At 46.5% G+C, this 14,544-nt stretch overlaps 1 protein-coding gene across 1 annotated transcript; it reads right to left on the bottom strand.

Annotated features, from left to right (window-relative positions):
* Positions 1–927: 927 nt before the first annotated feature.
* ZNF544 (zinc finger protein 544) lies at positions 928–13,764 on the bottom strand. The gene is made up of 5 exons (XM_081119858.1): positions 13,714–13,764; positions 8,049–8,137; positions 6,382–6,508; positions 6,078–6,164; positions 928–4,708 (listed from the first exon to the last, which is right to left on the bottom strand). Exons 2-5 carry the CDS (start codon positions 8,079–8,081, stop codon positions 2,922–2,924), a joined length of 2,034 nt encoding a protein of 677 aa, XP_080975984.1. The 5' UTR covers positions 8,082–8,137; positions 13,714–13,764; the 3' UTR covers positions 928–2,921.
* Positions 13,765–14,544: the final 780 nt, after the last annotated feature.

The raw sequence follows: 14,544 nt of genomic DNA on the forward strand, positions 1-14,544 counted from the left end.
ACATCCAGGTCCCTATGAATCCTGAGGGCTATGCTAACTAAAGGGTTTTATGAAAGGTACCAGGTAACTGCTTGAGACCTTGGGGAAATACTTGGGGGCTTTGTAAACTCACACACCTGTCTTGCCCATTCAGAGGGATCTCGCAAGGTTGTCCCAGGACACCAAACCCCTCTCCAGGCCCCCAGTGACTTTCTGGTGATAAAGCTTCTGCAATATCAAGTAATAAAAAGACTAACCCATCTTTAATTCCAGGGACTTCTAAGAAGCCAAGGAGGCTTCCTGCCCTACTGGAACAAACTCTAACTAGCCAAATAGAAAATCTGACATATTTCCTTTTCACTCTTCCTGTCTGAATTGCCAATTTACTTTTTTACAGCAATACTAAATCGAAAGAAGGAAAATTGTACACAATCCCACAAGTCAATTGCAAATGTCCTCATGTACTGTTTTGCTCACCTGTAAGTACACATTTGAAATTACTCAAATAAGAAATGTATCATCGAACAAGACTAAAGGCTTAAAATGGAAAGCAGCTGCCTCCTGCCTCACCCTACCCAACAGTCACACATCCCACCTGCCAATTTTAACCGTTTCTATTCCAGTTCCTCCTGAGGCTACGTCTATAATTACATTTCATGGCCTATAGACTTCCTTCTATAAGGAATTAAGAACTTACTTACACCTGTGATCCTCTACTTGCTTCCAGTTTTTGCCCTATCACTGTTTAGAGTTGTAATTTTGGTACCCTAATTAAACTTAGGTTCACTGCCTAAGATGAGGGCACAGAGATACTCCCCCCACCCCCAACTTTGCCATTATGAAATCATGTTACAGCTCTGGGTTTCTTTGTAAAATATAAAAAGCCAGTACCTACTGTTTATATTATAGCTATAAAAATAGTATTTAGTGAAGGGCCAAGCAAAACAATGTATTTCTCCCTCTTTTATTGCAATCTCATGAGTCCTCTGCCCTTTCCAGGAAGACATGTTAACACCAGTCAAATGAATACTCCATTCTAAAGTTAGGTTCACATCTGGACTACGACTGTCTTGCACAATATTTGTAATTTTTTTAACAATTGGTTTACTCGGAAGTCCCTGATTACCTTTTCTTTCCCTCTAGTTAGAACATTCCTGTTCTAAACAAACATACAAAAAAACCCTTTTTCTAATAGTTTCAAAATTATTCTCTACAAAAGTTTCCAATGTCTTTTTGACTGTGGTGTTCTCTTATTTCTCATGATGCATGGATCGCACTAATCCTGGACAGCAGTTGGCATGATCTTAAGATTGTCTTTCAGCTCTGCAGGTTTCCTTTTCGTTGTTTTTTAGCAAATCTTACTTTTAATTTCATAGTCCATACTTGTTCTCATAATTGTCTTTTTAAGAGTATCTTGGACTTATTTTTCACTTGCAAATTATTTCTTGACTGAATTGCCATTTTAAATGTTTGGTTCCTCTGAGTATCTGTTCTCCTTGGGTTTTATTTAAATGTTTTTTGCCTGGCTGGCATGGCTCAGTGCTTGAGTGTCACCTTATGAACCAGGAGGTCACCAGTTTGATTCCTGGCCCAGGCACATGCCCAGGTTTCAGGCTTGATCCTCAGCAGGAGGCAGCCAATTGATGACTGTCTCATCACTGACGTGTCTCTCTCTCTCTCTCCCCGCCCCCCTGTGAAATCAATAAAAACATTTTGAAAAAGATTTTCCTTTAGTGTTGAAGGCCTCAAAGTCTCTTGCTCCCTGCTTCTATCTATCTTGAAGAGGTTACCAGAAGGTAGATGGGAGCCGCCATAGATGTGGGGGGATCTGCTTTAATGGCATGGTTTGCTTTGAAGGGAATAGGGCTGGAAGCAGGTGTTAGGATGGTCCCTGAAATGCTAATAAAAGGCAGCCCTTGTTCTGGAGCATAATACACCAATTACCTAGTCCCGAGACTAACTTTTTTTTTTGTACCTCACTCATTCACTATTTTATTTTGCTCATCCACAGCCAGATACTTAATGTAAAACAAGGAGACAAGAAAAGAAAGGGGGAGGAGTCAGAACTTCATTAATAGACCTTCAATTAACACTGCTTTCCTGCCCCATATATGAATCTGCAACTCTGCCAAGGGGCTGTGACCTCGAGAGCTGCAGCCCTCTTCATAGTCCTGACTTGAGCCTTTCCCACTCTGCATCTCCAGGTGATGCTCTCCCACCTGCTTTCACTTTGCTCAAATCTGCATAATGGCTTTGCCCACTTTAACATTGTTGATGTACACTTTAGCCTTTTTGGGAAACACATCTTCCAGTCCCGATCATTTCTAGGAATGTGTTATAGGGGAAACATTTTATTAAACTTGATTGTTTAAATGTATGCTTCCAGCAATTCTGATGCATGTGGTCATCTGACGTCTAGAAAAGTTCTGGCAGTGAGCTTTCCCATCTTAATTATTGATAGAGTTTTTCTTCCATGAGTTTCCTCATCTTCAATAAGGGATTTATTATAATTGAAAGCCTTCCCACATTCATTACATTTATAGGGTTTCTCTCTAGTGTGAATTCCCTGATGCCTAGTAAGTCCACCACCAGATAAAGGCCTTGTAACAAAGATTACACTTACAGGGTTTTATTACAGTGTTCTCTGATGCATAACAAGATCTCCATTTGAAACCTTTTGCACGCTGACTGTATTCATAAGGTTTCTTCACTCAGTGTGAATTTGCAGATGCACAAGCTGTGATCACTGCTAAAAAGATTTCCCACAGTGGGTACATTCGTAAGGTTTCTCTCTAGAGTGAATCCTTTCATGTGCAACAAAAATGTCATGGCAGGAGGACTTTTATCATGAGCACACAAATATGATTTCTCTCCAGTGTAAATTCTGTGATGCCTAGTAAGGTGACTCTGCCTGCTAAAGGCCTTTTTCACAATGCTTACATTCATTCATAGGGTTTCTGGACCATGTGTGTTTTCTCGTGTTTTCTAAGAGCTAATCGACCACTGAAGGCTTTAACACACATGGTACACTGATAGGGCTTCTCTCCAGTGTGTGTCCTCTGATGCACAATAAGGAGATATCTCTGGCTGAAGGCTTTAACACAAATTTTACACTTATAGGGCTTCTCTCCAGTGTGTGTTCTCTGATGAACAGTGAGGATGGATCTCTGGCTGAAAGCTTTTCCACAATGATTGCATTCATAAGGTTTCTCTCCTGTATGGGTTCGCTGATGTACAACAAGCTGTGATTGCTGCCGAAAAGATTTCCCACAGTGGTTGCAGTGGTAGGGTTTCTCACCAGTGTGTGTTCTCTCGTGCTTTCTAAGAGATGACCCATCACTGAAGGCTTTCCCGCAGTCAATACACTCATACGGCTTCTCTCCAGTGTGTGTTCTCTGATGCAGAATGAGGTGAGATCTCCATTTGAAACTTTTTCCACAATGACTGCATTCATAAAATTTCTTCTCTCCAGTATGAGTTCGCAGATGCACAAGAAGCTGTGCTCGCTCCCAAAAAGATTTCCCACAGTGGTTACATTCGTAGGGTTTCTCTCCACTGTGAATCCTTTTATGTGCAACAAAGTCAGAGCTACGGCTGAAGGCATTTCCACAATGAATACACAAATAAGGTTTCCCTCCAGTATGAATTCTCTGATGCCTAGTAAGGTGACTCTGCCTGTTAAAGAACTTTCCACAGTCATTACATTCATAGTGTTTCTCACCCGTGTGTGTTCTCTCATGTTTTCTAAGAGCTGACCGACCACTAAAGGCTTTAACACACACGTTACACTGATAAGGCTTCTCTCCAGTGTGTGTTCTTTGATGCACAATGAGGAGATATCTCCATTTGAAAGTTTTTCCACAATGATTGCATTTATATGGCTTCTCTCCATTGTGTGTTCTCTCGTGTACAAGCATAGAACAGCTGACGCATTTCCCACATAGATTACATGCACGTGGCTTCTTTCTGGTCTGGATGATGTCACAGTCAGTAACAGATGAGGTCATGCAGAAGGCATCACAGTCCTCCTGACATCCAGGATCACCAACAATTATTTCAGGTTGTACAAAGCATTCGTCACAGTCATATTGACTTTCTCCAAAATGCATTGGCTTGTTTTCATTCAAAGACATGCTGTGGTTAACAGCATTTCCATAGTCCTTACAATCATTGCTGTTCTCTGCCGAAAAAATTCTATTATGGAAACAAACAGCGGTACCATAGTTGAAAGAGTCACTCTTGACAGTATAGTCACAAGGCTTTTGATTTCCTGTTTCATTATTTGCAAGTTTATTCAAGTAAATGCTCTGAGAGAAGGCCCTCGCACTTTCAAGATTTTCACAGGGTTTCAGATTGCCCCAGCCTTTCTGATGATTAAAGAAAACTGAATTATGTTTCAAATTTTTAACTTGTGAGTTGAGCTTGTGCAAATGTGTTCCTGCTGGTAATGTTGGAGTTAGAAGGCTTACACTCAAATAACTTCCCCCAAGGTCAGGCTCACAACTTTCCTCTTGAATAAACACTCTTTCCTTTGAGATAAATACAATTTGACTCAAAGATTCCTCCTGGTGCTCCACTGGCTGGTCCCTCCAATCCTGCACTTCTCCTACCAACACAGACCAGGGGCTCTCCTCTACACAGTGTTTCATTTCCATATGGAAGAATGGTTCTTTCACAGCAATATCATCCTCAGAAGCCGATTCTTTCTTTTCAAGTGTAGTGTTCCAGTCTGAAAGAAATCCAAAATGCCTGAATTACTGCAGAAGCTTTAAAGGTGGAAGGGAGATGAAGGAAAACACCAAGTATGAGAGGTGTCTCTGGGTTTGTTTTGAGTCCATGGACTATAATTTCATGCAGGATGTAAAAGAGTGAGATGGATCAGCAAATAGGAAATCAGTGATGAAGTACAAAAAAAACAAGCAAAGGTAATGGAGAGTTGGTTCAGGAGAGCTGTTTCCCAGAGTGAGCAGGGAAATAAGAATAAGCATAAGAGCATAAAGGTTAAAGGAGAAATGCACAGAAATAATTGAGTCTGAAGATACATGGTCCTCAATAAGCACAAAAGATAACCCATGTCCAGTTGCTGGGAACTATGACTATGGTACCTTACTTTAAAAATAGTGTTTGCAGTTGTGTTACAGGTCGAGCCACGCCAGCCAGGGCATCCCCTCTTTCTAAAAATCAATAAACAAAGCCATAGCTGGTGTGACTCAGCTGGTTGAAGCATTGTTCCATACAGCAAAAGCTGGTGGGTCTGATTCCCTGTCGGGGATATAACCAGGTTGCAGGTTCAACTCCAGATCAGGGTGCATACAGAGGCAACCGATTGATGTTTCTCTCTCTCTCCTTTCCTCTCTCTAAAATCATTAATAATTTAAAAATCAACAAATAAAAATTTTAAAATAAAAATTTTAAAATATTCTACGCATAAACATAAAAGTGTTAATTAAAACAAAAAGACTGTTAAAACTAGCCCAATTAATTGGAGTGATGAACACGTTCTAAAATTAATTCTGGTGATGTGACTACACTACAAGCCTTTACATACTTTAAACGGGTTAATTGTATCTGATACAGCTGTTGAAAAAAATTCCAATTAGGCTGACACACTGGGACATACAAGGAGGTTGGTCTATGGGATGAGAAGACATGGGACAGCAGGTCCAGGGATGGAGATATAGTAGGAATCCTTCTGGAAGGAACAGGTGGCTGACACTTCCCAAATTCTCACCATACTGCAGGATCATCTACAAGTCACGGGAATGTCCAGCACAAAGGAGCAAAGAGCAGAGCTAAAGGGAGGCCTGAGGAGCTCCTTCCCCAAGTGGAAGCTATGACGAGGGGCTCATGGAGAAGAGGGGTCAGGAGAACCTGGGAATAAGACAGGGTGGCTGAGGGGTAAGGACCAAAGGGAAGATGGGAACAGAAGTAAATCCACGCCTAAGAAATGTGCAGACAACAGTGGCAAGTGTTCTCCCTGGGCTGCCTTGCTGGCCATGAGGAGGCAGCAGAGAATGCCTGAGGAAGCTCTCCACAAATGGCATCCCCCCTCCTCTGACCCAGTGAGGTCTCTGCTCAGGTTAACCGAAGGCTCTCACCTTGGGGAGGAGGTTCCTGCTCCGCCCTCCATGGGCTGTCACCTTGCTCCAGGCAGGAGATCACATCCACATTGGGGAGCAGGAGCCCTGGTCAATGGGGAAAAACATAGGACTTGATGCTCCACCCCTGGGGTCAGACACGAATGTACTAGGAGGGCCCCAGAGCCATTCCGGGGAAACAAGTCACAAACATGCAGTGGAGGCTGACTGAGCAGCAATACCTGGGATCTACATCTCAAAGGGACCCACTTCAGGGATGCTTCATCCCAGCACAAGCACACCCTCGGAAAGAGCCCCACCTTACCCAGGGAGACGAGGTGGCTGCACGTCTCCAGAGTCACATCTCGGTACAGTGTCCTCTGGACTGGGTCCAGCCGTCCCCACTCCTCACGCGTGAAGCTCACAACCACATCCTTGAAGCTCACAGGTGGCTGAAATATCACCCATGTTACCATGGGGCCCTGCCTCCCCGATGTGGAGGTTGGGAGGGCATGGCAGCAGAGGGTGGGAGATAGTGTATACTGGAGATAATGTCCAGAGCACCCATGGAGTTCCTGCCTTTGGGTGGTGCTCTGATCAGACACTGACCCAGTCCATGGCATTTTCACTTGAGTGCCTCCGTCTATCGCTGATCACACCAGTGATCCTGATTTTCTGTCTTGGGAAACAGGAATCCCGCAGAGATCCCCACCCACTGCTTCTTTACAAAATCATAGGGTTTTTTTTTAAACTTATTTTTTAATCCTCAGCTGAGGATATTTTTTCCATTGATTTGTAGAGAGTGGAAGGGAGAGGAGAGAGAAACATCGATGTGAGAGAGACACATAGATTGGTTGCCTCCTACATGAGCCCCAACCAGGGCTGGGGATCGAGCCTGCAACTGAGGTAAATGCCCTTCATCAGAATCGAACCTGGGACCCTTCAGTCCACAGGCCAATGCTCTAACCACTGAGCAAAACTGGCTAGGGTCAAAATTAGACTTGAAGCCAGTCAAAGAGGGTATTCTAAATTAGGGGTGAGCAAAATACAGCCCAGGGAGAAATCACACTGTGGTGTGTTTTTAGAAGGCCAATGCCATGAGCTAAACTGTTTCTCCCCACAAATTCACATGTTGTATCCCTAACTCCCAATGTGACTGTATTTGGGGAGAGGGCCTTTACAAAAATATAGGTTAATGGGGGTCATAAGGACAGGGCCATACTGCAGTGGGATTGGTGTCCTTATAATACAAGAAGACACCAGAGGCTTCTTTCTCCACCATGTAAGAACACAGGGAAGAAACTACCTGCAAGCCAGCAATAAAGTCCTCACCAGAAAACAACCCTGGTGGGACCTTGATCTCAGACTTTTAGGCTCCAGAACAATGAGAAAGTAAATGTTCAAGCCACACAGTTTGTAGTATTTTGTTAGAGCATCTTGAGCAGACTAATACAGCTAAGAATAGGTTTTATGTTTCTTAAAGAGCCGTGTACAAAAAGGCTATGGGACAGACTGTACGTAGACCACGGAGCCTAAGACAGTTTCTACCACCTGGTCCTTTACAGAAAACACTGGCAGAGCTGGCTCTCAAGGAAGGCGGGCAGGCAAGGGACCATGTGCCCTGGGTACCAGGCCTGACTTGGCATCTCAGCTTCACACCTTAATAGCTGAACTCAGCTACTTGAACTTCTCAGGTGTGAGCTGCCCTAATGTGACCATGAAGACAGCAACCCACCTCAGGCAGTCTCACAGGATATGAGGGGAAGAGATGTGGCCCACGGAACCAGGTGCAGGAGCCCCTAGGAGCCCCTGGTTCATCCACACAGGGAAGGTGCTGTACCTGCAGGGAGTCCCTGGGTCTCACCCAAAGGTATACAAGGCAGCACCATGGAGCTGTTGTGTGTGCCAGCCTGAGGAGGCGAGTGCTATTCCTGGGCCCATTTTACAGCTGAGGAGACTGAGAGGAAAAGAGAACAAAGGTCTCTAACTCACCTGGGATCGGACTGGCTGAGAATGCACATCCATTTCCTCCTCAGATGAGAAGCTGTCATGGAGAGGGCAGCTATCCTCAGGAGGCCGTGCTGGTGGTGGGGCACAATTAGGAATTCAGTACCCCCACACCCTCAAGTCCATCCCAACCCCCAAAAAGGAGAGGAATGTAACTGCTGAGGGACATTCCTTTGGAGTGTGAGGAGCAGAGAGGCAGGGCTCTGAGGTTTCCAGTGATGAAGTGGGCTCAGCCTGCTCAGGTCTGGGCTGGGGATGGAACTGGGCTGCCCCCAGGCTCAAGGTAAATGCCTAGGCATGGGCTAGGTTGTCTGAATTGTGAGCCCACAGATACACACTTTTCCCTCAACACACAGAGGGGCCAGTTTTTCCTGTCATTTCAAGAGAATGAATGGGGCTGGTAAATGCAGGGTGTCAAAACAATTGTATAATTTAAAAATATTCCAATGAAACATTAACTGGTTTGTAAAAAAAAAACCCACACACACAAAAAACAAACTTGTACAATTCTCAAACAACAGTGAAATATGACCTGGTTTCAAAAAAAAATTGCACCGCTTAAATATATAACAATGAAACATCAGTTTCCAAAAATGGGGTGGGGAATGATTACAAGGAGGCTATAAGAATCCCCAACACAGCAAAGAACACTCTGAACGGGGGGTGTCGCCCACATGTACCCTCCCTCAAGACATCCTGGAGGTATCACAATGCTGCAGCACTGCCTGGGGCGGAATAACAGAAAAGAGAGCCCAGAAGTAAAACCTCACTTATATGGTCAATCTGACAAACGAGGCAAGAATATAAAATATGGTGAAGACAGTCTCTTCAACAAATGGTGACGGGAAAAACAGGACAGATAGAGGCAAAAAAATGAAACTCGACCCACTTTCTAACTCCATATGCAAAAATAAATTCAAACTGGAATAAAGACTTAAATGTAAGACCCAAGACCATAGAACTTCTAGAAGAAAACACAGGCAATAAACTTTTTGACATTGTTCTTACCAATAATTTTTATTTATTTACTTTAATTTTTCTTTTAATCCTCACCTGAGGATATGTTCATTGATCTTAGAGAGAGGGGAAATTTAGGAGGGAGAGGGAGAGTGGGGAGAGAGACAGAGACACTGAGGCATCTACGTGAGAGAAACTGATCAACTGCCTCCTGTATATACCCTGACTGGGGGTCAAACCAGCAACACTTTGGTGTACGGGAACAACGCTCCAACCAACTGAGCCACCTGGCCAGGTCCTACCAATAATTTTTAGATATGGGTCCTAGGGCAAGGGAAACAAGAAGCAAAAATAAACAAATGGAACTACGTTAAACTATAAAGCTTTTGTGCTGCAAAGGAAACCATCAACAAAACAAAAAGGCAACTTACTGAATGGTTGAAGATATTTGGAAAGGATATATCTGATAAGGCATTAATATCCTATATATAAAGAATTCATGTGGCTCAACATGATCACTGCAGATTTACAATAGTTAAGATACGGAAGCAACCCAAGTGCCCATCAATAGATGAGAAGATAAAAGAATTGTAGTATGTACACACACACACAATGGAATATTACTTGGCCATAATGACTGAAATTGTACCATTCGCAGTAGCATGGATGGACCTAGAATGTATTATGCTAAGTGAACTAAGTCAGAGAAAGACAAACACCGTGTAACTTCACTTACATGTGGAATCTAAAAAAAAAACAAATAAAACAGAAACTCATAGATATGGAGAATAAACTGATGGTTGTCAGATGGGCGTGGGCATGGGTGAAAAGGTCAAAGGCATTAAAAAACAAACTCCCCATTATACAAATAATCAAGTGGACCCTGGCCGGTGTGGCTCAGTTGGTTGGAGTGTCATTCCATGCACCCAAAGGCTGTGAGTTCCAATCCTGGTCAGGGAACATAGCTGGGTTGTGGGTTTGATCCCAGGTCCGGGTCCACAGGGGAGGCAACTGATCGATGTTTCTCTCTCCCTCTCCCTTCCCCTCTCTAAAATCAATAAACACATCCTGTGTCGAGGATTAAACAACAACATAAAAGCAAACACTTGAATGAAAAGTACAGCATAGGGAATCCAGTCAGTAATATCCAAATAACTGGGTATGGTGTCAGATGGGTATTAGATTTACATAGGGTTTCACAAGGTACATGAATGTCTAATCACTATGTTGTACACCTGAACCTAATATTGTATGTCAACTATAATTAAAAAATAAATTTTTAAAAAAGAGGAACTTGAGTAAAAATTCACCAAGGCCTCATGACCATGGAGCAGGAAGCCAGCAGCTCTGCAGCCCATGGCCCTAAGCACAGTCACTCGGGTTGCCAGCTTCCCCTCCGATACACCCCTGCCCACTCCCCTTGCCCTCTTTCTTGTCATTCTTCACCTGGGGCCCATTTCTCAGCCCCTCTCACCTGGGTGCCCTGCCTTGTCCTGCTAGTTTCTGCACTGCAGGTGGTATGGGACTGCAGGGACACCGACCTTCCACTCCATCTCCATCCCCTACAGCGGCAAGTCCTGCTCTCACTCCCCCTTCAGGCCCCGCTCACCGTTACCCCTTCTGTGCAGAGAAACTTCGTGTTTTTTTTAATCCTCACCTGAGGATATTTTTTCCGTTGCTTCTTCGGGGGGCGGGGGGGGGGGGAGAGAAAGAGGGAAACATCGACATCAATGTGAGACACATTGATTGGTTGCCTCCTGCATGTGCCCCAACCAGGGCTGGGGACTGAGCCTGCAACCAAGGTATGTGCCCTTGACCAGAATCAAACCCAGGACGTTTCAGTCCGCAGGCCAACACTCTAACCACTGAACCAAACCAACTAGTGCTTCTTCTTTTAAAAATTTATTTTAGAGGCCATTTATTAAAGCTGGGGACATAAAACAAGAAAGGGCTGGGGAAATGAGCCTAGGTTGTTCTGTTTGGGCTCACTAAGAAGTCAGAGAAAAGGGGACCTTGGGGACAGGTTCAGAGGGTTTGCTGGAGACAAACTGGCACTGCCCATCGCTGCCCTAGATGCAAACCTCGTGGGGTCCCTTAGAATTAGGAGATGCATGCCTGTGGGGGAAAAAGGGAGGAGGGAGGCACAAGTGTGTTCCAGGGAGGGAGACCATGCACTGGGAACTTCGTTTTTAGGGAGTTTAAAGGCTGGGCATTTAGGAGAGGTCTTACCAAGAATCAATAGACTATTCATCAGCTTTATCCTGAGATTTATTCTCGTAACTTCATCTGTCCTTGGGTGTGGTTGGCGAATGGCACTAGTTGGATTTCTGCTGTCTCCCTGAGTAGGAGATTTAAGCTATTTACCCTCTGGTTAGGGAGGGTAAATAGGCAGAAGATCCTCTCCAAGTGGCTCCCTCCAATTTCTCTGCCGAGGTTTTCCTTCTGGCTAGGCACACCCTTGCCACCAAGCTCCAGGTACTCACAGCTGAGACCCTGACAGAGTGACCAACACCCCGTTTTCCCTTCCTCACCACGGCCTCTCACTTATGGACACATGTGCACCACACCTAAGAAGGCTGCCCAAAACTCCAGATGATGCTATCTGGTTCTGACACTCCAGCCCATCCTCCAGGCAATCTCCTACTCCCTGTGTCCACTTCCATCCTCCTTCCTTGTCTGGAGGTACCCAGGGGAGAGGTCTGAGAACACCCACTCTGCCTGCTTTCAAAGTCCCAGCTCTTGCCTCTGTTAGGACCCTAACAGACCTTAACCCCTCTGGGCCTCAGTTTCCTCATCTGTAGACTTTTGGAAGAATAGCAGTTCCTGCCTCATGGTGCCGCTGTGAGAATTAAATGAGTTGCTGTGAGAATTAAATGAGTTGCATTTATAAAGTTTAACACCATGCTGACACCCAGAATAGGCAGGGCACATTTAGTCCTACTGATTATACTTGGACATAAAATTCCCCTTCCCAATCTCACACTGGATCCAGGAAAGGGCTGGTCTTGCTGGGGACCCTGCAGGGCTGGGAGGAGGCTCTTCCTCTTTACTTTTCCAGTTTCCTTTCCCTTACTGTGGGGTGGGGTTTCAAGTGCTGCCGCAGGCTTCATGACAAGCCTAGACCTGCTCCCAGGCTGCAGCCTCAATTCAATAGAGCTGAGAGTGGTCAGGAATTCCTTCTCTCTTGTTCTGTGACCTTCTTGGCTCACTAGAAATGGAGCTCTGGTGGGGTACCTCAGTTGGTTAGGGCGTCATCCTGACACACCAAGATTGTGGGTTCGATCCTGGACAGGGCACACACAAGAATCAGCCAATGATGCATAAATAAGTGGAATAACAAACTACCTCTCTCTCTCTCTCTCTCTCTCTCTCTCTCTCTCTCTCGCCCTCCCTCCCTCCCCCCCTTCCCTGCTCTTTCTAAAATCAATCCATAAAGAAAATTTAAAAAAAAGAAAAAAAGAAATGGAAATGCAGAGTCCCTTCAGCAATTTTCACTGCCATGACACTCCCTGCTGCACTGAGGTATTTCCAAAGCCACAGGATTCCGCTCCCAGAGGCTCTTTCAAATCCAACCCCAAGCCCTCAGGCACAGGACAGCCTCCTGTCCCTGCGGTGCACCCCTACAGCTCCTAACTTGGGGGATCAGCACATACAACGAACGTAGGCTCCCAACACCTGGAAACCATTGCTTGCTGATGCTGTTTGCTCTGGCTAGGCGACCCCTAACACTTTGTTCACCTGGAAAACATACACTTTCTCTTCAAACCGTGTACAAAGTTCACAGCACCCCTGGAAGAAAACGTGGCCAAGTGCTCTGGGACTCGGGTGTTCTCTAGGGTAAGGGTGGGGGCTTAAGGGCGTCCAAACCTGTAGAGAACTTTTATAATTTATTGGAGCCAAAGAGAAAACACCTGGAAGCAAGATCTCAACAGACTGAGAAAATGCTTCCCAGAAATGAGTTTGCGGCTTCTTCTAGGCGTTCAGAATTAAGGAGGGAACCTAGGAAGATTACATGGGGGGTGCGCGTGGGGGAGCAAGGCAGGGATCAGGGAATACACAGCGTTTGACGAGAAAGGTGCTTCAAAGGTGTGCTAACCCTAGATGCACAGAAACAAGGGGCAGAGCTCGCCTAAGGCAACGATAAGCTTTTCACTGAAGAAATGAAAAGGCTTGGGGCGTGACTAACTGCGGAACACGCCCAGATAGAGGTTACTTTTGGGAGAACTCCTCTTTTCCCTCCTGCACAGAGAGCCCCCTGGGGCGGGCAATGTGACTCGGCGGAGACGGGAAAAGGGGGCCTGGTCCAGGCCCCACAGCCCCCGACGACGGCCTGAAGCCCGCAACAGCAGGTGGGTGCCGACGGGATACTGCAGCGCTCCACCTAGGGCCTTCCCTGCGGCAGGACAGGGTCAACCAGGGCAGCCCAGTCCGGTCCTGCAGCAGGAGAGCCGCCCCCACCATGAGACCCAGCCGGGCTCTGCAGCCGGAGCGGCCCTGACAGGACTCGCTCCCTCCAGGTCCCAGCAGCCTGAGGGGCTTGAATCTTAACAGGCCCCGGCCCGGCAGGAGGAGATACCCGGGCCAGGCCCGCTCGCTCCCGGGGCGCGGTCCGGGTCACTTCCGCCCGGCCCTGCAACCCACTCCGCCCCGCTAACAGCGGAGCTCCCGCGCTGTTCCCGCGTGGCAGACTCACCTGCGCGGGCGAGGCAATGGCGGAGCTTCCGTTGGGCGCCGGAAGTGCGCGCGCTCTGCGCCAACAACTACAAGTCCCAGGAGGCAGTGCGCCGCCTGCGATTATCTCGCGCGTCTTTGGCCGTTTCTCGCGTGGCGGCTGTGGCGAACCCCCGCGGCGCGTGCGTTCCGGCGTTGGCGGGTGCCGCGTCCCCGCGTTGCAGGGGAGCCGGCTGGGGTGCGGTCTCTCTCCTTCGGCCCTGCCCCTGGGGGCCCGCGTCCTGCGACCCGAGTCTGCGGGCGGCTCTGCTTCTCCCCGTCCCGCGGCCCACGCCACAGCCGCGGACGCCGAGACCCATGTCGAGGGCGGGACTGGAGCCGGCGCTGCCCTTGAGCTGCTTTCTTTCTATTTACTTTTTTAGTCCGCGCCCGAGGGTGTGTTTTATTGATTTTTTGAGAATGGAAGAGAAACTTCGCTGAGGGACACGCATGGAGTGGTTGCCTCCCACACTCGCCCCCACGAGGGCGGGGATTGAACCTGAAACCCCGGACCCTTCGGTGCGCTGGCCGTCCCGACCACTGCGCCACACTGGCCAGGGCACCACTGGGTGATTTTGAAGCAAATCCCACATTATTTCACCGTAAATACTTGTGAGTGTATCTCTAAAAAACTTTTTTTTTCCAAAATAGGAAAACTCATGAAGCACAATAATTAGTGATTACCTAGGGCTTGGGGAATTTGAGGGGAAATGTGACTGCTAAACGGGGATTTTCTTTTTTGGGTGATGAAAATGTTCTGAAATTGTCATGATGGTTGTAAAACCCTGAATATGTTAAGAACCACTGAATTGTT

This window comes from Miniopterus schreibersii (genome assembly GCF_964146895.1).
Source record: "Miniopterus schreibersii genome assembly, chromosome: 18".
In the NCBI taxonomy this organism is placed as follows: Eukaryota; Metazoa; Chordata; class Mammalia; order Chiroptera; family Miniopteridae; genus Miniopterus; species Miniopterus schreibersii.